General features: G+C 35.1%; 1 protein-coding gene across 1 annotated transcript; it reads right to left on the bottom strand.

The window, feature by feature from the left end:
• Positions 1–17,352: 17,352 nt before the first annotated feature.
• LOC133183486 (uncharacterized) lies at positions 17,353–18,023 on the bottom strand. Its single transcript, XM_061318440.1, has 2 exons — positions 17,888–18,023; positions 17,353–17,777 (listed from the first exon to the last, which is right to left on the bottom strand). Exons 1-2 carry the CDS (start codon positions 18,021–18,023, stop codon positions 17,353–17,355), a joined length of 561 nt encoding a protein of 186 aa, XP_061174424.1.
• Between the last annotated feature and the right edge of the window lie 6,293 nt (positions 18,024–24,316).

Raw genomic sequence — 24,316 nt, 5'->3', positions numbered from 1 at the left:
TAAAAAATCTACAGTTAAGTTTCTTGGTATCTAAGGGTATCACTGTAAATGAAAATATCTTCTGTAAGAGGTAAAGATAACGAACAGTGATCAATCTCATAAATCCAATCAACAAAACAAATCATTAACCGGGCAGACACACGGACCCTTGAAAACACCAGAGGTGGGATCAGGTACCCAGGAAGAGTTAGCATCTTCTGTCGATCGGTCACACTTGGGTGACCGCTCAGTACTCCGACGGCCCGATAGTTCGACGGTCCGGTAGTCCGACGGTCTGATAATTTGTGGCCATATATAAGAAATTGCTATGTTATAGGCAACCGAAAACAGGAATAAGTGCCGTGTGCCAGAGATAGTTTTAATGTCGCAAGAGCAAAACTTCGCACAGTGGGAAAACTTTGGTCGGGTTAGCTGCAGAACTGTAGCTCTCTGCTTGAGAAAATTCGGACAGACGAAGCAGAGAACTACAGATCCAAGCGCTGTAAAAACCTTCGATTTACGCCGCCGCTTTTTTGTCGCTCGCTTCGGGTATTATTTCTTGTATTTAATGTTTTCCCCTGCTTTAAAAGTGTATCTAATAATTATCCGTATATTTTACTCCTATTCCTGACATTTTATTTACCTTTCAACAGTTCCACTTCCAAACGGCCGTAATATCAGTTAAAAAAATGCATTCCGACGTCGACGTTGGTGTCCTCCTGAAACAACACGCCCGAGTTTTATTTAGCTCATTTCTTTTTTACATACATGTTGTATTCTAATCTTTATAGACAATATACATGATATTTAAACCTCCTGAAATTTTTATTTACATTTTCTTGACAAGTATATGTTCTTTGAATTACTTTTTTTCGCACAACCCCCAATAACATGGACGTCGGAACGGGAATTTTTTAAACCGACATTTCAAAACCATAAAGGGCTGTTCGAGACCGTTGAAAGGTAAATAAAGTATCAGGAATAGGAGTAAAATATGTGGATAATTATTGGATACACTTTTAAAGCAGGGGAAAGCATTAAATACAAGAAATAATACCCGAGGCGAGCGACAAAAAAGCGGCGGCGTAAATCGAAGGTTTTTACAATGCATGGATCTGTAGCTCTCTGCTTTGTCTGTCCGAATTTTCTCAAGCAGAGAGCTACAGTTCTGCAGCTATGGTCGGGTTCGACCTACATATTCGTATATGCATATATTTCGGAAAAAGTTTTATATTTTTTTCGATGTTCTGTGACGTCACCAAAATTCAATTGTAAATAATTTCATTACTATTCAACGTAATGAAGGTATTTATAAATCTAAGGTTGATTGCAAATGAAAGATATAATCGAAAGGGGAAGAATTCCATCCAATTTAAATAAACTATAATTAGGTATAGTTAACAGTTCGTTGAAAAAAAAAGAAAGAAGAAAATCAAAATACAAATACTGTCTCTAGAAAAGTGAAGCCATAAAAATTGAGTTATATCCGTCGAGTTTTTGATGCATCACCTGCAGTTTGTTGTAGGACAGAAAAATTTTCAGTATTAGGGATTCTTAAGGGGAAGGAACGTTGACTTTTAAAAAAACAATTCAGAAGAAAGCCCTATATGTAAGTTGTGTCGTAATGCTTTTGTTTTTTAGATTAGTTTTGTTCTTGGTTGTTTGCTCGCATGATTTGTAAATGAGTACATTTTCAGCAATGTTTTTTTTTTCTAGCTACAAAAGAGATTCATACATATTTATATTTTGAACGTAGAGAAACTACGAAGAACACGGTTCAAAATGATTATTTAATGTAGTATAAATCCTTTAACATGGATACATAATGATTTCCGGCAATAAATTCATCATTATTTGTTTAACCAATAAACCATCAAGACCGAATGTTTGTTCAAAGCCATCAATCAAATAAGTGATTTAGTGCTCAGAGGCCTTTTTCCAAAAATTGAACATCGTTTTATACCTATATATAGATGAAGAAAATCTTAGAAATATTATAATAAATTTAAAGGCCCAGGCCATCTTTAAAATAACGTTTGTTTGCCCTTTCCCGACTCAGGGTATAAAAAAATTCGGTCGGTAGGTAGGTGGAAAATTTTCCTAGAAAATTTCAACATACATATTGACAGGATAAGAAAATTCAGGAATAAAAAGAAAAAAAAGTATCATTTCAGGAGGTTATAAAAATTTTTGAGTCGGGTCATTTTTAGGCAGTCGGTCGGGAGAGGGCAATCAAATAATTTTTCAAGGTGGCCCCAGTACTAGGAGGAATAAAATTCAAAACTCGTAAACATAAATTCGTCAAAAATTTTTATTACAAAACTGAATTATTCCGATCTCTCTAACTGGTTGAGATCAAATTTTGTTTTAAAAAATGCTACGTTATGCTCACCTGAACTAAGGATTTAATTTTTTCTTCAATGGACTAAATATAGATAGGGAAATTTCAAATTTATACAAAAATATTTGGAAAGTTATCAAACATTTTCGACTTCCACTTAGATAAACATAACTTTCAGGCACATAAAGTCGGGGGTTGGTGTTATGGGACAGCATGGCACCTGCCCCCTCCCCGCACTTTTTTTCTGAACGCGTAAATTGTTACTTTTAATTTAGAATGAAATTGTTTATTGAAATGTTGTCCAACTATGGGTGAAAGCTCATTGTAACATTCATTTTATTTTGATTTATTATTTAATAAAAATTGAAACTTACAACACGTGTAGCAGTCTTTGATGATCGATCAAAATATCTTTTGCCCTTTATTTTGATCATAATGTCTTAGACTACAGAATTCATATTCATACACAAAGTTCTAGTCAGAAAGGTCTCAAACTTTATCATATCAGGGAGTAAGACATTGAGAGACTTAAGCATAACACTAAAACACTATACTTATTTTAAAAACTCTTATTTACGCTTATTTGTTTTCGCCGGATCTCAGAGCAATATCCAGTTTAAAGCTTGATGATATTCGTCCGTCTTTGTAAAAAAAAAAAGGTTAAGGTTTCAATTTAAGCAACTTCTCTGCAATGGTAAGGGTCATGTACTACATACATGTTTTTTGCCTGTACTTCGATTCATCAGTTAGCAGTTCACAAAACTGAATACTAGGCCTATATATTGATCGGATAGTCGGAGTGTTACTTGGTCAAATTAAGTATTGAAGCAATAACCCAGCAAAGGGTATGAAACATGTCAGACAAAATACGACCCAACAACAGGTTGTATTTACAACCAAGGTCATGATAATACACAGTTGATTTTAAACAGGGATTTTGAATTTCTAGTAACATCAACCTATTTGTTAGTAGCTTGCATCGGTTTAAAAATTGATGGTACTCGGAGCATGGCCTTGCGTATTGAATCAGTTGAGGGACATAAACACTATATACAGGTGGTAGTGAAATACTGCTACCGAAATAAGAAAAGTTGAGGATGGAAAAGCTGAAGTCATCCTGTTTGTCCTACAGTGTATTACTAATTTGCCTTAATCATCTATTGTCAGTGAAAATCCAAATATCGAACAGGTGTGGCAGACTCTGTAGTGACTTTTTATTAGGTCACCTGAGTCACTCAGGTGACCTTTTGCTATCCGTTTTTGTCTGTCGTCGTCCCTTTTGCGTCGTGCGTTAACATATGAACACTTTTTCTGCTGAACCAATTTCAACCAATCTTTGGCATATAGCATCTATGGGTAAGGGGGAAGATAAATTGTGAATTTCATGGTCCCCTCACCCTTGGGGCTAAAACACCAAATTTAATGCAATCTTTAAACATCTTATTCTTTACTCTAGGACATCAATCAGTCAAACTGTTGGCATGATTAATAAGCATTGAGCCCTCTAACAAAATTGTGAAATTCATGGCCCCAATGTTAGGGGTTCTTTTGGGATATATAGATCATATAGTGCAAGTGCATTATTTCTTCTTTTCTTCTTCTGGATATAAAACAAACTAACTAAATAGTTATGCTGAACCAAGATGTCTCTTCCAAAATTGTGAATGTCATGGCCCCTGGGTCAGGGGTTCTGGTGTTAGGGCGGGTGTCTATTGATTATATAGTAAAAATGCACCAATTGTTTGAAATTATTCTTTTCTGCTAATCGCCCGCGTGGCGCAGTGGTTAGAGCGTCTGCTCTAGAGTCGCGAAGTAAGGAGTTGATCATTACGTCGCGGGTTCGACGTGGAGACCGGTCCTTCGAATGAGACCGTATAAACCGAGGTCCCGTGTCGCAGTAGGTGCTGGCACGAAAAAGATCCCTCACTGCTCAATGGTCGTAAGTGCCGAGTATAGGACAAAATTTGCAGCTCTCCACCGGCAAGTGGTGGCGTCTCCATATGAGTGAAAAATTCTTGAGAGGGACGTTAAACAACATACAATCAATCAATCAATCTTTTCTGCTACTAAGTATAAAACAAACTAAGAACATAGTTATGATGTGCAAGGGTGCCTCTTCGACAATTGTGAATTTCATGGCCTTTGGGTCAGGGTTTCTGGTGTTAGGGCAAGGATCTATTTTTTTCTATAGTGAAATGTTTGAAAATCCTCTTCTCTGCTCCTGGGTTTCAAACAAACAACTTGTACACAGATATGATGAGCAAAGATGTCTCTTCCAAAATTGTACATTTTATGGTCCTTGGGTCAGGGGTTCTGGTATTAGAGTGGGACTCTATTGATTAAAATGTATTAATTCTTTGAAATTCTTCTTTTCTGCTCCTGGGTATTAAACAAACTAATTAAGTACATAGTAATGATGTGCAAGGGTGCCTCTTCGAAATTTGTAAATTTACATGACCCCTGGGTCAGGGGTTCTGCTGTAAGGCAAGGATCCATTTTTTCTATAGTGAAGTGTTTGAAAATCCTCTTCTCTGCTCCTGGGTTTCAAACAAACGAACTAGGTACAAAGTTATGATGAGCAAGAAGGTCTCTTCCAAATTTATGAATTTCATGGTCCCTGGGTCAGGGGTTCTTGCGTTAGGACGGGAGCTCTATTGAATATATAGTGAATGTTTGAGAATCTTCTTCTCTACTCCATGGGTATTATTTAAATTAACCAAGTGCATGGTTATGAAAGGCAAGGATGCTTCTTCCAAAATTGTGAAATTCAAGGCCCCAGAGTCGGGGAGGGCTCTATTGATTATTTAGTGAAAAAGCATAATTTCTTTGAAAATATTCTTTTTGCTCCTGTTTATAAAGCAACGAAACTAAGTATACGAGTTCCATGCTAATAATACGTATGAGTCTGATAAGGCGTGATGTAGTGCATATTTGCATTTGCAACTCTTCTTCACCTTTATTTTGAGAATTTCCAGCTAGAGCAATTGAAAAGAGTTCTCAAGTCATTTTAGGAAGCCTTGGCATCACGTCAGGAAAAGAAAGGAGAATTCTTTCCTCGGAATTTTGCTGCATTACTTATGATGAACAGATACAAACCCTTGAAAACCAAAATTATTGCCAAATGTTTTGTTAAACATGCAGTTTTTGATTTCTGTTAAGCGGGCTTAAACTTAGCTTCCGGTAATGGTATGAAAATCATTTAACCGTTAAATTACCAATTTCGCAAAATTCAAGATATCCTTACTTTTTAAGTACAGAGTTATACCCTATAAATAATATTTCCCCCTTAAAATAGGATGATGCGTTTCTTTTGCGTTTCAGTATACATGTAGTTACTAGTATTGTCAATAGGGAACTCCAGTGTCTTTTTTTTAATAACTATTACTTCAGAGTTTTTGCACGCCGAATCAGAATGATTGATTGATTGATTGTATATTGTTTTACGTCCCATTCGAGAATTTTTCACTCATATAGAGACGTCACCATATACCGGTGAAGGGCTTCAAATTTTGACCTTTACTCGGCACTCAGGGCCATTGAGCAGTGAGGGATCTTTATCGTGCCAACGCCTGCCGTGACACGGGGCCTCGGTTTCTAAGGTCTCATCAGAAGGAATCGCAACTTTCACTTCAAAGTGCCGAGCGCATGGCGAAGGAACAGTTGCTACCTATTTTTTATCGACTTAGGTCTGTCGCGGCCGAGATTCGAACTCACGACCTCCCGGTCACGGAGCGAGCGCTCTACCGACTGAGCTACCGTGAACGGTCCGAATCAGAATGATATTCACTTAAATAAGTTTGTATATAGAAAATCACAAGATAAAAAAATGTGCAGGTTCCATTTTTATTGAGGAAGCAGTTGTGTATGATGACAAAAAGCCACAGACACTTAGGGGCTGGACCCTCCCCCTTTCCATTATCTCGTATCGACTAACCTTTTTCCTATTTTAATGCCCCCCCCCCCCCTAACGAAGGTAGGAGGGCATATTGCTTTGCTGCTGTCGGTTTGTCCGTCGGTCCACCAACAGTTTCCGTTCATTTTCTTCGCACAGATTGCGCATACTGAAATGAAATTCGGTATACAGATTTATCATAAGAATATCTAGGACAAGTTCTGTTTTGGGTACGATCGAGCAATTTTTGACAAAGTTATGCCCCTTGCACTTAGGAAAATTCCAATTATTTGCAGTTTCCGTTCATTTTCTTTGCAGAGGTTGCACATACTGAAATGAAATTTGATATACAGATTTATCATAAAAATTTATCCTAAAAATATCTAGGCCAAGTTCTGTTTTGGGTACGATCTAGCAATTTTTGACAGGGTTATGCCCCTTGGACTCGGGGGAGGGGGGGCATAAGTGTTTCACAAACATCTCTTGTTGTATTCGAATACGCACTATATGTTATCGATTTGTCTCAATAAGCTGGTTTTAAATATTTCATTTTCAACTGATACATAAAAAGAGAGAAGGCTTGCAACTCTTTTCTCGTCATCCGCCTCACCCTGCTTAAAGTTCGTATGATTATTTCTCGAAAGCATAACAAAACATGTGATATGCATACATCAATTAATTTGTTACACATTATTCTTCTTTTTCATATAATTATTTTCCGTTTCATTTTTAAGTGCCGTCGATTAAATCAGTCGCATCCATGTTGGTGTGCACCAAGACAGAGACTACTAATTATTTTTGTCAAACATTCCTTTATAACGTAAAAATTTAATTTAAAAAAATTACACCGGCTCAATTTACCTGAAATTTGGCACAGAGCTAGAACAATTCAAGTCCAAAAATTTTTCATGCTCTCTGGAAAATTCATAGTCTGCAGGTCCTGCTACGGCATAGCAAATAACCCCTACCCTGCTTATTTCACTTTCCCTTCGAGAAAAGGGTAAACATGGGCCTCTTTGCACCCTTCCTACTACGCACTTAAAAACAAATTTTCCCATTATTATCAATTATAATTTTTTCAGACCCTCTCCTTCCCATCTATGCCCTAAAATAACCTCATTCCCCCCATATACACCCCAAGAATTTTTAAAAAAAATCCTCGGCACTTTGAAGTGAAAGTTGCGGGTCCTTCGGATGAGACCTTAAAAACCGAGGCCCCGTGTCACGACAGGCGTTGGCACGATAAAGATCCCTCACTGCTCAATGGCCCTGAGTGCCGAGTAAAGGTCAAAATTTGAAGCCCTTCACCGGTATATGGAGACGTCTCTATATGAGTGAAAAAATCTCGAATGGGACGTTAAACAACATACAATGAATCAATCTATTTTTAAACTGGCACTTCTTGCATAGTCAATGACATAGAGGTAAAATTAGTAGCCTGTAAATACCAGCTGTTCACGGAAGTGCAATAACTATAACTCCTATGTTTTCAATTCTTCACAATGCTTTGGATTAAAAAGGTGTTCCAGGCCTTGTAATAAAAATATAGTGAAATTTCGTGTGTTAAATGTTAATAATATCAGTTAGACAAAGTTATCTGGTTCTATACACAACTTACCATTAATGTTAAGAGAAAATTCGGGATTTTTCCCCTCTCTGTCATTACACAAAATGAATGACGCCCGAAAATACCGGGCACTTCTGTGACCACCTGGTGCACACCAGCAAAATTCGAAAATGATATATTTAAAAAGCCTTATTGAGACAAAATAATTAAATTACCGATAACATATAGTGCATATTAGAATACCAAAATAGGAAAAAGGTGTGTCGATCCCAGATTTAAAAAGAAAAAAAATGGACGGGGGGGGGGGTCTAACCCCCAAGTGCTTGTGGCAAAAAGCCTGCTCTTAAATTTTTCGTAAGGAATGGTTGTATAAAGTACAGGCTTACTAGAGCCTGTGTTGAGCAACATCCATAATTACAAACAGTAGTCTGTGTAATGGTGTTGAAGAATCTATACTTATAAATTAATAAATTTTGCAAATAAACTCCGAAACGGGTGCACCAGAGTTCTTACTAACTCTTCTATCAATACACTAGATACAAGATGATGTCCGTAAACTATATTCGGATTTCACTCGCATAGTAAGTATCGTGCATTAAATTAAAAGTCTACTTTTATTTTCTATAAACAGCCATGAAATAGGAAAAACGTGAGTACGGTGGCGTTTCCGGTTGGCGGATCTAAGTTACTGGCAATTTTTCATGAAACTGACAAAGAGCAATCGTTTATTTATTTCATAAAACGTCATCACTGAATTATTCAATCTAAGCTTGAATTAAATGATATAAAAGAAACAAGTTGTGATAACCGATTAAAAAGGGAAACGTGCAAATTATTTTCGTCATTCACCGATCTTAATATTGACGGAAGCTTCTAGAACATCATATAGCATCGAGCCCGATGTTAAAAAGAAAAACGAGGCGATTACAGCTGCATGAACATAAAAAAGCTTTTGCGTGAATGGTCATTGAAATAATGGTAAATAATTGATAACATTATAAGTTGTGAATATATTTATATATCGAAAGACTATTACATGTATATAGTAGGTTTTCCTAATATATATTCCTCACTGAGAGCATCGTGGCAACGAACCCGAAGTACAGTTTGTACTTCGTAATATACCTGCTAACACGAATAGAGAAAATTAATAAATAAGGTATTGTTCAAATACAATTAAAGCTGTAAAATTTTGTGCTATAATCAATACATTTCAGTTTTTTTTTTCTGAATACAGTCTTTTGTATCAAATACTCGGCCTTTCAATAGCACTGGCGGATTTAGAGGGGGCCCAGGGTGCCCGGGCCCCCCTTTTGTGTCCAAAATATACATAAGATTTAATAAATCATTTTTTGGTGTGGCCGTGGGCCCCTACCCCGACCCCAAACTGGCCGCCTCCCCCTTTTTCAAGATTCCTGGATCCGCCACTGCATGAGGCGTTAAAAGCTATTTTTTACACAGGCACTTGGGTCTTGGTTTGTAAATATGTATGTACCTTATTGATGTGTAAAAAAGTAAAGTACATTTTTTACATATCAATAAGGTACATACATATTTATAAACAATGACTAAAGTACCTGTGAATTTTTACGCCCCCCCCCCCCAAAAAAAATAAAACAAAAATCAATTTATCAGTAAAATGTGCATATTCGCTGCTTTTATCCTTGACGAAAATGAAATAAGAGCCTCTGAAGTACAATATCCATAACATAGTATTACAGGTTTCAAAATAAATGTCAATTAATGAAATTGTTATTTTTAAAGTTTATACAAAAAAGGGGGGTGGGGTGGAGATATACATCTACTTCATGCGGGATTTTGAACAAAGTATAATTCTTTCTGCTATAAGCCTGTAGGCTGTCAGTAGAAACTACAATATATTTTCTGTCGGTAGTGGTATAAATTCACTTCCCCGCGCTTGCGCGGGATTTCATCTAGTTCATATATATACTTGCTTTAGCTTTTTTGAATAATCCATATAAAAGTTTCAAAGTAAAGAATCGAAGTTTTAAAGTAAATTAAAAGAATTTTAGTATGGGGAAAGGGAAAAAAACTGATGCTGTAAGGAAAGACAGGGACGGGACAATGCCGGAGTGCCTTCGAATTGTTTTTGCAAATAACCTTAACCGGTAATCTTGCCGGGTTCTAATTTATCCTGAATGTAGCTATCTATTTATTAAGTGAGATATTTTAAGCAATCGTACGTAAAATCGTTAATAATCGTTAAATGAAAATTTCCTTTTAGTTCTAAGATGAAAGAGGATAATAAGAGGGTAATCCTTCAAATAATATATTTAAAGTTGGAGAAAAACGTTGTAGTCGCAAAATAAATAAATAAATAAATACATGAATAAATAACCGTCCATTTCAAAAATTAAGACTAATTAAAGTTTTATAAAAAGTATCTGAAATTAAAATGAAACGGATATTGTGAATCAATACATCTTAACTGATTCTAATAGCTACCAATATAGCGCTACGCATTTTTCTTCAGTATTTCAGTATTGGTACATGTATTGTCCATGATTATTGAATGCATCTCGTTAGAATATATTGTAAATCACTTCTTTTCGAGGGATCAAATGTTCATGGTTTGAAGAAAAAGTATAGGTTCCCGCGTGGCGCAGTGGTTAGAGCGTCTGCTCTAGAGTCGCGGAGTAAGGAGTTGATCCTTACGTCGCGGGTTCAAATCCACTGCGGGACGTGGAAACCGGTCCTTCAGACCGTATAAACCGAGGTCCCGTGTCGCAGTAGGTGTTGGCACGAAAAAGATCCCTCACTGCTCAATGGCACCGAGTATAGGTATAAATTTACAGCTCTCCACTAGCAAGCGTGGCATCTCCATATGAATGAAAAATTCTCGATATGGACGTTAAACAACAAACAAACAAAAAAATAACTACAGAATATAGTCTACCTGGTCAATACATAGGGTTCACGGCGGGTGTATTCGGTGGACATGGGATGCTTACTCATCCTAGGTCCTGATATCACCTCTGGAATTTCTGGGGGTCTGTGTTTTTATGCCCTGCTCACAGATATGTATATTTTTTTTTAGATCATTGTTCGTTATCTTCACCTCTTTCATTTTTTCCCATCACGAAAATTGAACCCCCACGGAAATTGTGTAGGAAAACATATGATCTCTGATGAATCCAAGCATCACAAAGTCGTCAAATTTCAGGACAGGAAATCCACTCCTCTCTACCCTGGAATTACAATAGTAAATATAAGTTGGGGTATTGTGGAACCTCTGACCCGTCACTGTACATTTAAAGTGCTGTATGTAGAGGTTGATAACTACGTGTATAAGCAGGAGCTACTTTGATGATGAACACTTTTCCTTTAAATCCCCTCATTACTTTCAAATGAAAGTACCATTAATAACAACACACAATTTGATATAGCAACGACACGTACATGTAGCAGCTTTATTATATTTGTACAAATGTATAAAAAATAACATACATGTAAATCATAAAGTTGGATTAAACGAATCTAAATTATAATCTGAATTTTATATTTAAAATTTACCGTGCTCTACCTGTCGTCTTAAACTGGTATTTAAACAGCTATCACCTCTTATATAGCCTTGCTAACAGTTCACAAGAACCACGTGATGATAAACAGATATTCGAATGAAAACCTTGTAATTCCGAACAGTGATTCATAATAATAATAAGTAGAAAATGATTTCTGTCTAATTCGTTCCTCAAACGAAAGAAGTCATATTTCTCCTTTAAATCTCTTCATTACTTTCAAATGAAAGTACCATTAATAACAAAACACTATTTGGATATAGCAACGACACGTGGGGGCTCTAAATATAAAGAACGGGATGAGTGATATAATTTATGAAAATAATTATACTAAAATTATAATCCAACTTCATGCATATAAATCATTTTAATACCCCCCCCCCCCAAAAAAAAAATTAATTAATTAAAAAATAAATAAATAAATAAATAAATACGACAAACAATTTGAATTAATTATAAACCAAGGTTTTCGGAAAAATTTAAACGATCACACAGCGGATCCTGAACAAATCCATCTTTCGCGGACTCCGAGCGCCAACGTCCATGTCTTTTAACTATCCTGTCCGGAATTCCACGTACCACAGATGTAGTTGCTCCACCGGAACGCAAACTGTGCAGCCCGTAATCCTTGATGTTATTCAAAATGCCTGTAAATGCTTCAATGAATATTTCACGAACACTGGTATAAGATAACGGTTTTACACAATTTCATGAACTGTATTCCTTTCCTGTCTTACAAATTGCACAGAATACAAAATCCTGAGAATCTTCTTGAACTCCTGCTAAACGAAGATATAACTCAAAGTTAGAAACAGGACACATATCCGAAAATGTTCTTGCAATAACAACTCTAGTATCATCTCTATAAATATCAGTCTTACTGGACTCGATGAATAGTTCAACATGATCATTAAAAAATTGGACGTCAGATCTTTTGATATTTATAAGTTCTCTACTACATAAAAATCCTGCGAATGCTAACAGTACCTTGCTAATAATTCTCTGATTATAAAGATTATTTTTATCAAATAGTTTCAAATACATATCACGTAAATTATCAACAGTAGTTGGCTCTTTCTTTGATGTAGGTTTTGCATATTTACGTTTGGCACCTTCCATAAAATTTTTAAGAAACTGGTCGTCCGTCGGAGACGTAAATCCAACAAGATTACGAGTCCATTCAATAGCATAAAAAGCGTCAATTATAGGAGGTGAAGAATTAGCCTGTTAAGTGAAACATGCTAGATAAATGGATACATGTTAAGTTTTAGAAGGGAAAATGTCACTTTCCTCAACTCCTTGATCCAGAGCCCATTTCTTAAATCTCAGGAAACTGTTACAGTATTTGTAGATGTGGAATCCGCTCGTGAAGCTTGAATGATCCCAGGGAGAACAAAAACTTTTTCACGTAACTTTAAAGGCAATTCATTCAATTCTCTATCAAAAACCTGCAAAAACCATTTTTATAGAACACCGACAAATAATTTTTCACTTTAAAATCAATATATATGTATCCCCATATAAGATTAGATTAATACTGCATATTCAGTATACAATATATTTTGCATGTGCAAAAATAATGATAAAATTCAAACTCGCCAAATGGCAGTACCACAAATGTGGTTGGATAAATGACACTGCATTCAAGTTTTCTTATTTTTTAAATATAAGTCATATAAAATTTTCATGAAATACTGATCAGAATAAATTCAAACTCGCCAAATGGCAGTACCACAAATGTGGTGGGATAAATATCCCTTCATTCATATTCTCTTATTATTTAAATACAAGCCATTTGCTTAAGTGCATAATACTTAGCGAACGCATCTTTAAATATAATAAGTATGTCAAGCATCAAGGTCAAGTCAAAATAAATGGTGCCAAAGGAAAGGTCTTCTCCCAAGAAATACACGGGTGAAATATGAAAGCCGAAGCACCAATCATTCAAAAGTTATGGCCAAGGTTAAAGTAAGTTTTCCAAAAGTAGGTCAAACTCCAAGGTCAAAGCTGTTGGTATCCAAAGAAAGGTCTTGTCACAAGAATTACATTTGTGAAGTATGAAAGCCCTAACACCAACCGTTCAGAAGTTATGGCCAAGGTTAAAGTTTTCCAAAAGTAGGTCAAACTCCAAGTCAAGGTCAAAGTTGTTGGTATCCAAAGGACGGTCTTATCACAAGGATTACACATGTGAAATATACAAAGCCCTAGCATCAACTGTTCAAAAGTTATGGCCAAGGTTAAAGTTTTTTCAAAAGTAGGTCAAACTCCAAGGTCAAGGCCTATAGGGTCAAAGTTGTTGGTATCCAAAGGAAGGTCTTGTCACTAGGATTACACATGGGAAGTATGAAAGCCCTAGCACCAACCGTTCAAAAGTTATGCCCAAGGTTAAAGTTTGGTAACATTTTGCAAAACTGGGTCAGACTCCACGGTCAAAGTCAAAAGGTCATATATGGTGGTACCCAAGGAAAGGTCTTGTCATAATAGCACCAATAGTCATAAACTGGTATTTAAACAGCTATTCACCTCTTATATAGCCTTGCTAACGAAACCGGTTCACAAGAACCACGTGATAATAAACAGGTATTCGAATGAAAACCTTGTAATTCCGAACAGTAATTCATAATAATAACAAGTAGAAAATGATTTCTGTCTAATTCGTTCCTAAAACGAAAGAAATCATATTGTTTCAATTTACCTTGTCCAGTAACTTGCTGTGATGAATTTTTAGAAATAAAAATAGTTTTCTTGCAGTATAATTATTTTATCAACGAAATAGATAAATTTTCAAAGGTTTCAAAATCGATTTCGAAATTACAGTGTATAATGATGTGGAAATTAAATTCATGAATTATTTAATTCAAAAACTGATCAACAATCTGTTACTGTAATGATTTCGGGATTTTAAGGTACGACCATGTGGAGTTCTCAATTAGTCACTGTTGACATCACGTGACATCAATCATGTATAAATACTGTGACTCCGCTCTGTAGGCGTTTTTTGGGCGCAGCCAAGATTAGAAGACGAGTGCAGTGAATGAAGTATTCACGTTAAATATTCCTCGCCTGTTTTACAGTTAGAGAGAGAATTTGGAAGGCCAAACCAGTTAAGGCCTGCCACAAACGAGGTTGACCTCCAGTATGGAGGCTAGCCATAGTTTGTTTGATCTCGTCTGCATTGGCTGACCAGTCTGTCCAGGCTGCTGTACTCACTGTCCGTCCTGAATAAGGCATCCTACAATATATGCGATAGTCTGAGGGCGACTGGGCTCTTATTTTAGTATTAGGTTAGGACTACCAGATAATTTATCGTTGCTTGCCTTCGATTGTTATATTGATTTACCATTTGATTATTGTTTACCTAGATAAGGTTAGAACATATTTGTATATTGCGGCAGTCCACTAAAATCATACCAATTATTTCCAATCATTTAATGTTGAACACCCCAAACCCTGGAATTGACCAGGTACGATCCTCGAGTTTTTAATGTAAATACGTTACATTACGTTTGGATAAAATGATGCTATATAGCAGATGGATATTTAAAGCAATGCAAACAAAAGTATGAATGCCACCTTTCAAAGGAGCAGTTGTCTTCAGTTCTAACTTTTTTGTTTCTATCCAACAATGGGGCCTTCTTAAGGACATTGGCAAGTACGGGTTTTCCGGAGAAAAAAAGGTTTAATACTTGGGTTTTTTCACTTATAAAATAGTGATTGAGAGTGATCTACCGTGTAGAATTCTCTGGGCGGTGGAAACCAATAAAGCGTATGTTACAGAGGTAAACAAAAGCACGTGTACTTTCTTCAACGGATAGAATCATCTATACAGCAAGAAAGAAAAGTAGTTATGGCTTTGTTGTACATTGTATTCAGGGACAAAGAGCTAATAGGTCGTCATTTACCATAGTTATGCTCAGTATGCTGGGAAGGGCAAAGATGTGACATCTGCTGAAAGGTAGGCCGACTGAGAACAGTTCTTAGGTCGTGTGGAGGAAGCAGCATTTAGTATCTACGAATAAAAAATAAAAATAAAACCATGGCAATATTTTTATGACAATGTGTTTCAATCAATTCAGTCAGTTACATGATGAAAACAATCAATCAGTCTCTTGATCAATTTTAGCTGTTAATTAAGGGAAGCAACTCAGAAATAATGATCGGTGCCGGTATATCCATGTCTTGTTCCGATATATACATTTTCAGCCAAAATATCTAGAAGTCTTAGGAAATGAAGATACAATAATGTATATAATACAAAAACTGTATGAAATAAGTGGGTTTTGGAAATATATTATGGTGAAATATTATGTAGGTCCCTTTTATCAACATTTTACATAGGAAATGCATTGAGAATTGTAAAAACACTGATTTGACAAAATCTAAAAAAGAAGGTTGGCTTGGTAGGTTAAACGATCCAGAATATAGACTGTTTAGTACATTTAAACCTACTCAAGAGTTCTTGAAAAATTCTATACGATAACCAGGAACCTTGCCAATGTCCTTAAACACTATATTAGAAAACATGTATCACAGGTGGTGATAAATCAAGTCTGAACCGGGACTCGAACCCAGGGCCTCGGGCGTACCGTGCCAGCGCTCTAACCACTGAGCTATTGAGACCTGATACATTGACTGACTTTCAAAAACTGGCACCTGATTCCACCTCTGATGTTTTGGAGGTCCGTATTTGCTCTGCAACTATTCTGTAATGTTTAATGGACTTTAGAGCTTGAATACTGTTCGTTATCTCCGTATATTACATTTCACACACCCGTGAACCTGGTTACACATGTATTGAAATCATATATATAAATTATATATATATATATATATATATATATATATATATATATATATATATATATATATATATATATATATATATATTAAACTGCAAAGGGATGATGTTAGCAGTCATGCTTGAACACCCAATAATTGTTTAAATTACAATAAGTAGACTTGTATAGCATAAAAGGAGAAAAAAAAAATCGAGAAAAAAAAAAACAACAGGCAACCCCCAATACAAATGATAGATTATAGAACTTCAGTCCCCTGAACTTTAGATTTGCTATATCAACCGAGTTAACTAGTCACAGAAAACCAGTATGCCTGACCATCCTTTCAGTACCTGCGCTCAAGAAGACATACCACAGACCTTCTGTATCAGGTTTTACATCTGTTACTTCCAGAAGACGGCAGTGATACCAAATGCTTCTGGAAGTTAGGAAGAAGCAACGGACCGAGGTTTGACTCCGGGTTTTCAGAACTAAATAAGGGCCTTGCTAATTGAAATACCTGCCTTTCCTCAAATGAATACGACTTGTCAGCGCTGTTGTGTGCTATATATTGGTATAAAAATTATGCATTTTATCACGTGTCAAATAAAATTTACTGCGCCTTCAGGTTGCCCTTTAATACATCTACGTGATAGAGCACAACGAATATTGTGAAACTAGAGATTGTTGTATAATACCAGTAGATATTGACCCACATTGTTAGTAAAAGGGCTTTGCTTATTTATTTAACATCACTTAAGGAAATATCTGGATTCGATTTAAAAACATAAATGTATTGAACGATTATATTTTCTTACTTCTTCACTCTAAGTTTTAAAACATTTATATTTAGATAGTTTTCCACATGATGAGCAACTAGGATAAATAAAAATAGAAGTAATAAATTTACATTTTTTTTATTTTCTTGAAATTTTTTAGCTGAAAGCGAACAATACAACTGTATATGCATGGATACATATCAGAGAAATTCACCCTCATAGATATGTCTCTTCTTTCACCTCATGTGGCGGTGCAGCTGTTATTGTACCATTATACTTCTAACATGGTGAACATGTTTCTGTCTTCTACTCGAAAACCCAGTCCAATTCATACAATTTCACCCTAGCATCATTACGCAGTAAAGGCTGACAATTTCATCACTTTTCTACATCATCTTTTTAATCTGGTACCGAGGGGCTTAGTCTGAAGGAAATGTTATGCTTAGATTCCAAAGGTGGATCAAATGATTATCGCAAATGTCATTTAACGAAGATACGTCTAAGAAAAGAGAAGTTTCTCTTCTTTGTTTTCCTGGCAATGTTTGCGACACAAGAAAACAGACAGGATACCTCAACATTATCACCAGAGTATATCTCAAAGTAGTCGTGAAGTTGCATCTGGGAGGTAACTTTAATGGCCTCCCTTCTTGACACACTTTTGACCTGTTTTTTATTCAACAGAATTCCTACAAGAACAATGGGTACGGACTTTCCTAGGAACTGGCGTATTTCTGGAATCCACACAGACTGGACGTTTTCGAAAGATTTTCTATTCTGAACATTGTAACAAATGATGATAACATTACTATCTTTCAGGGCAAATTTCCGCATCTGATCGAAATCGTGCTGACCGGGTAAATCATAGATAGAGAGACTGGCTTTCTTTCCTCTGCAAACTGTTTCACCTAATAATAATAAGAAGAAATTGAATTAGTATTACATTAATAGGTTAACAGGAGTTAATTTAGTAAAAACACAAGTGAATTTCATTCAGAAAGTAAAGCTTAAAACTTACCAGAATAATTTTCAAAGATGGTTGGTGTATATTTTTCTTCTCCCTTCTCTCCAACAAACATTTTGGTAAGGCAAGTTTTGCCAACTTGAGCATCACCAACAACAGAGCACTTCAAATAAGAAGTTTGCATCTTCATCTAATGTTTACATATGAAGTCTGTACCTTGTCTTCCTGGCTTTTATAATGATTTATGTTTTGGGGGCGTTCCTATCAAAATTAAAGTGCGAGTTGTTTCAACGGTTACTAGAAAGATGATTTGTTGGTATCATATAAAAGGCATTCGGTATAAATACACGAGTTAACCAGTGTTGACATATTGTTTTATTATATACATTAAAAATTAACGCTATATACATATTCAGTAGTAGAAGCTAGGTTGGCAGTAGAAATGTCATTCGTCTGAGTAAAATCTAGTTCAAAATTGGTTTTTTTTTCTGTTCGTGGACAAGATATCTTAAGTTAGCTATATATATATATATTACCTTCCAAAACAGAACTGTGAATGGATATTGGATTTGACTGATTGTGTTTTTGTACGCCCCATTCGAAAATTTTTAGCTCATATAGAGACCTCACCATATACTGATGAAAAACTTAAACGTTAGACCTTTTAGACGGCAATGATGGCCTTGAGCATTAAGGGATCTTTATCATGCCAACGCTTGCCTCGACTTTTAAGGGTTCATCCGAAAGACCCACAACTTTCACTTCAAGTGCCGAACACTTAGCGAAGGAACAGTTGCTACCTATTTTTCATTGACTTAGGTCAGTCGTGGTCGGGGTTTGAACCCATGACCTTTCGATCACGGAACGAGCCTTCTATCGTCTGATCTACGAAGGACTATAGAACGGTTTCATGATATATGATATGATATGATATATATATATATATATATATATATATATATATATATATATATATATATATATATATATTTGTGTGTGTGTGTTACAGTAAATATGTAAAATCAGGAAATTCATGTATTTCCCAAACCCTTCAGTAAATACAGGTATTTACTGAGTGTTTTAGTAAATACATGTATTTACTGAATAGGCTAGGAAATTCGTGTATTTACTGAAAATTCTAAAACGAGGTAAATTGTTGACAAACAAGTTGATGATACAAGAATATCAGCAGTCTCGTTTAAAGTCATCATTTCGTAAGTTCTATGGTCGATACAATGACCTTGTCAGCAAATACAATTTATCACCGAGTTAAATGCTGACTGACGTTTTTCATACTTATTGTTAGGCCATTATTTACACACTGAATTGTCGACGGATTTTTCCGTTATTTCCCGATCATGACATGGATCACACGGCGGGTGTGACCGGTCAGCAGGGGATGCTCACTCATCCATGGCACCTGATCCCACCTCTTATGTTTTGGAGGTCCGTGTTTGCTCTGCTCCTATTTTGTATTATTTAATGGACTTTTAAGCTTTAATACTGTTCGTTATCTCCAGATATTTCATTTCAACCAATTTTACACGTTTTTACTGAACTAAGCAGGATGACTATACATATGTTTTAAAATATTTAATTTGTAGTACAAATATAATATCCTTGCTTTATAACAGCCCTTTATATGAATATTTTATACAAAGATGACATTCGTTATAGATTAATTTCCATTTTTGGGCTAGACTCAGTGCAGTGTCTTTCCAAAATTGCTTTTATGGAGAAATACTTTCAATTAAGGTTTCAACACTGAAATACTGACATTTGCCCCATTACATGTTTTAATTTTTTTTTTGGGGGGGGGGGGGGGATTTTTTAAGAGGCAATAAGATTTGTTTTTATTGCAGAGAAGATACTTCAGGGTTTTAAATATGCTGGCAGTAACACAATATGTGTATCTAATAAAACATGTGAAGAAAAGCCAGTCAGCAATTTTTGTTTATTTAAATAAATGGAATGACAAAAATAAAACATTTATGCCATGACTGTTTCAAACAGGTATAATATGTATTTTATTGTTGTGTCACTTTAACCCAACTGTTTTTTTAACTCTCTTAGACTTTCACATATTTAAAACTTTCATGTCAGAAGGGGCCTTTTTGTCTCCTTGAGGCTTCTACTTTTTTGATGATTTTATCCGTAGGTTTTTGAAATATTAACAAATAATGCATTTTATTTCTATAAATAAATTTGAAATTTAAAGATAAAAATGTTTTCCCGACTCCTTTTGATATTTTTTATTAGATATGTTGACATATTTATGCATTTTTTAACAGTAGAAAACTCTAAAGCATTTAATTAGCAAATAAAACATTTTTTTTTTTTACATTTTCTTTGAAAAAATAAAAAAATATATGATTCACAATAATATCGGCGTTCAAAGCTGAAACCATATTTTAAAAGGGATTAATCATCAACCATTTTAACTGGAAATGAATCGATTAAAAACCATGTATGTAAAATAAGTTATTGAGCTCTCCTTACTTGGTTTAAGTTGATAAGGTAAACATTGAATTCAATGTACATTTGTTAATATTTTAAAATATTCATACTTTAAATTATTTCACCAAATAACCAGTCAGTAAATACATGTAAAACGTATTGAAAAATTCAGTAAATACACGTATTTCCAAGCTGGAAATAGTAAATACACGTATTTCATAAGCAGAATAGGAATTTCATGTATTTCCTAAAATTCAGGAAATATGTGAAATTCCTGATTACACATATTTACTGTGACATATATATTCCAGTTTTATATACATTAATTAAACACTATCTGGAATAGTTGACTTTTGCTAGATTCCAAATCATTCTGGTATCACTGCCAATACTTACATGTAGGTTGATAGTGATGCATAAGCGGTATTTTAATATGAAATTACACACACCAAAATTCCCCTATAATGATCTGGAGTATTTTGTAAAATTTGATATAAATTCTCTTTCTTTGTAATACATAAAATCTTTATGCTTTAGAAGTCATCCGAATTGAAAACTCACAAGTAATATTTTCAAGAAAACTTATTGGTCATTCATAAATAACCCATTCACACCTTCTTAAGAAAGCTCTAAACACTGCTCACCAATATTTTGTAGTTTTATGCATTAGCGTGATCTGCCCTTTGGTGAAAATTGGAATATAAAGAAATCTACAGTATCAATGACGCAATATAGATAAAAACTAACGATCTAAGAATATTTTACTTTAACCTTGTCGGCAAATAGAATCTGTCTTTAAATCGAATTTATTGTTAGGCCATTTTTTTCACACGGAATTGTCTACGGATTTTTCCGTTTGCCGGATCATGACAAGAAGCACACGGTTGGTGTGACCGGTCGACAGGGGATGCTCACTCCATGGCACCTGATCCCACCTCTGATATTTTTAGAGGTCCGTGTTTGCTCTGATCCCAGTCTGTATTGTTTCAATGGACTTTTGAATTTGAATACTGTTCGTTATTTTCACATTTCATGACATACAGGTAAAAATAATTTTAGCATTATTCCAGACCAAGATAAAGAAACTGAAAACATTTACATACATTTTTCCATAGTAAGTAAACAACAGTGTTTTGTTGACTAATACTTCGACACTGATTTTTTTTTATGGAACCTATATGGCTGGTAACATATGTTAAAATAAACTAGATAAACTCAATATATACTCCATTTTATCATCATATTTTCTCAACGTCCAAAAAAAAATTTTCATCAGTGTTATGAGCGTCTTAATGTGGAACGTTAGGCTGAATGCATATCTTTTGATTGTCCTTAACTATACTTCGTATTTTTTTTTTTTTTTTTTTTTTTTTTTTTTTTTTTTTAGAATGCACTGATTCTTCGAAGTAAACTCATTAGAGATCTTCAAACGACACATGAACTGTTACTATAATTTACACATATTGGTGTTTATGCAATTTTAAATATTTTACACGAAACAGATTTTTACAGTAAAATGTAATTGTACAAAATTTAAGTTAAGTAATTTTGTAAACACGCGCAGTAATGTATATTTTATCTGTTTACATAATTTTCAAACATTTTAAGTTCGTGGGACTTTAAACGGTGCCCCTCGTCAAGGATTACAATCCCCTTGACACGGCGCAAAAGATAGTTTCACTGGGTTTCAAACAAGAGTATGCTTATTTTCGGCCGCCAGAAACCCCCCCCCCCAATCAAAACCGGTCATAGGAAATATGACTGAAATATTACCGAAGCGCTTTTAAAAAATCAATCAGCTCTATGAAATACAGATTTTGTTTTGTTGGTTGTGCTATATTTTTAGTTAGTTTTTTGTTGTTGTTAGCTCACCTGAGCCGAAGGCTCAAGTGAGCTTTTCTGTCCGGCGTCCGTTTGTAAACTTTTCATATTTTCGACTTCTTCTCAAGAACCACTGGACCAATTTTAATTAAACTTGCTACAAGGCATCCTTGGGTGAAGGGAATTAAAGTTTGTTCACAGGAAGTGCCGCGCCCTCTTTCAAGGGGAAATAATAAAGAATTCGTGAAAATTTGGTGGCATCATTTAAAAATCTTCTCAAGAACCACTGGGCAAGAAAAGATGAAACTTACGTGAAAGCTTCATTACATACTATCTCGATTCAAGTTTGTTCATATCATAACCCCAGGGATAGGGTGGGCCACAAGAGGGGTCGAAGTTTTACATAGGAATATATAGGAAATGTCTTTAAAAATCTTCTCCATAACAGCAAAGCCATGATTATTAATATTATAAAAGAAGTATCCTCAGGTAGATTAGATTTAAGTTTGTTCCAATTATGACCCCTGGAGTAAGACCGGGCCACAACAGGGGTGGGGGTGCAAAGTTTACCATAGGAATATAAAGGAAATATGCTTGAAAATCTTCTCAAGAACAGCTAAGCAATTATTAATCATATTGATACAGAAGTATCCTCATGTAATGTAGATTCGAGTTTGTTCAAATCAAGACCCCGGGGGCTAGGACGGGGCCAAAACAAAGTTTTACATAGGAATATATAGGTGAAATGGTTAAGAGGTATTTGAGTAAAGCGCAGTGAAGACTTCAAATAATTGAATGACCTGACAACCCTTGAAATGGACTACACAACCAAAGGGTATATAAGGAAAGGCGTTGGGAAAGTCAGGCATTCAGAAACTAGCTGAAGAAGTTGGATGTTAAGTCAGCAATAAAAAAAGATAAGGTATTCCATAACAGATTCAGTGAAATAGGGTTGAATACTCAGTATATTTAGACATAATTCCCATTTACATGTATTACTATTAGCATGGCATTGAATTTTGGTAAGAGTTATCTCCGTCTGTTTTTAATTCATAAAAAATCTATTTAAAAAAAATTATCTGAAAAAAAAAATCGTTTTCAATTGTCATTCTATTTCCAATGTTTTAATGCATATTTCCACCACAGTATTTTTTGATATTCTTATTATTTGAATTTTTGTTTTTAAAAAACGCTTGTCCCCATAGACTTCAATGCAATCTTTTTTAATTAATTACTGCTTCGTTAATATCTTTTTGAAGCTTTCTCTTAAATCCTTTTCTGGTGTAAAATGCTTTAAATTAATATCAGATTATTATATACGTGATGGACATTTAAGGATAGATAATTGGTTTTATTAGGGATGGAAAACCTTAAGGGTAAGAGCAAAATAAGTATAAAAGTTATTAACACCAGTGGCAAGTATCCTAATTAAGGAATTGATGTTAAGTTCTGGGTGTAGTAAATCTGAAGATTGAGACAACCGGTTCTTATCTATCAATGGGAACCTAGGAGAGAAACACGGTGCAAGTAGTATCTTACCCAGTCCCTATCTCTAGATAAGAGAAAATTTAAGTACTGTGTAATATACCCTCAGACAGAGGTGTCTTAATAATCATTCCAATCATTAACTCAAACAGAGTAAAGGAAAACCTATATAGCCTTTGTAAAAACCTGATTATACACATTACATAGGAAATATCTTTAAAATCTTCTGGTCGAAGAACAACTAAGCCATAATTTGTCATATTTATACAGAAGTAACCTAAGGTATTGTAAAATCACGTTTGTTTAAATTATCACCCCCAGGGTTTTTTTTTGGGGGGGGGGCACAGAGGGTCAATGTTTTGCATAAGATTATATAGGAATCATCTTGAAAAAATCTTCAGCTTAAGAACTGTTACAGCAAAGTCATGATCAGTCATATTAATACAGAAGCATCCCCAGGTAGTGTAGATTCAAAATTGTTCAAATTTAGGATGGGTAGGGTGGGTCCACAATGAGATGATCAAAGTTTTACATAGGAGAACATAGGGGAAAAATCTTTTAAATTCTTCTGTTTGAGAACAGCAAAGCCATAATTAGTAATATTGATGTGGAATCACCCTGAGGTAGTATTAATTAAAGTTTGCCCCCCACCCCCGTTCAATACTGGACTGATTTTTGCTTCTTCCTTGCCAATGTGTTCAGGTGAGCAATGTGGCCCAT

The sequence above is a fragment of the Saccostrea echinata genome, unplaced genomic scaffold, assembly GCF_033153115.1.
Source record: "Saccostrea echinata isolate AGI-Se365-2 ecotype Australia unplaced genomic scaffold, CSIRO_AGI_Sech_v1 ptg000009l, whole genome shotgun sequence".
In the NCBI taxonomy this organism is placed as follows: Eukaryota; Metazoa; Mollusca; class Bivalvia; order Ostreida; family Ostreidae; genus Saccostrea; species Saccostrea echinata.
Note: the sequence above shows the minus strand (reverse complement) of the source record. Positions and strands in the feature narration are given on the sequence as shown.

Excerpts from the sequence above, each read along its gene's own strand:
- LOC133183486 (XM_061318440.1), bottom strand. The coding sequence starts at position 18,023 with ATGAAGATGCAAACTTCTTATTTGAAGTGCTCTGTTGTTGGTGATGCT. Across the intron at positions 17,778-17,887 it reads CATCTTTGAAAATTATTCTG|GTGAAACAGTTTGCAGAGGA; the intron begins GTAAGTTTTAAG and ends TATTATTATTAG.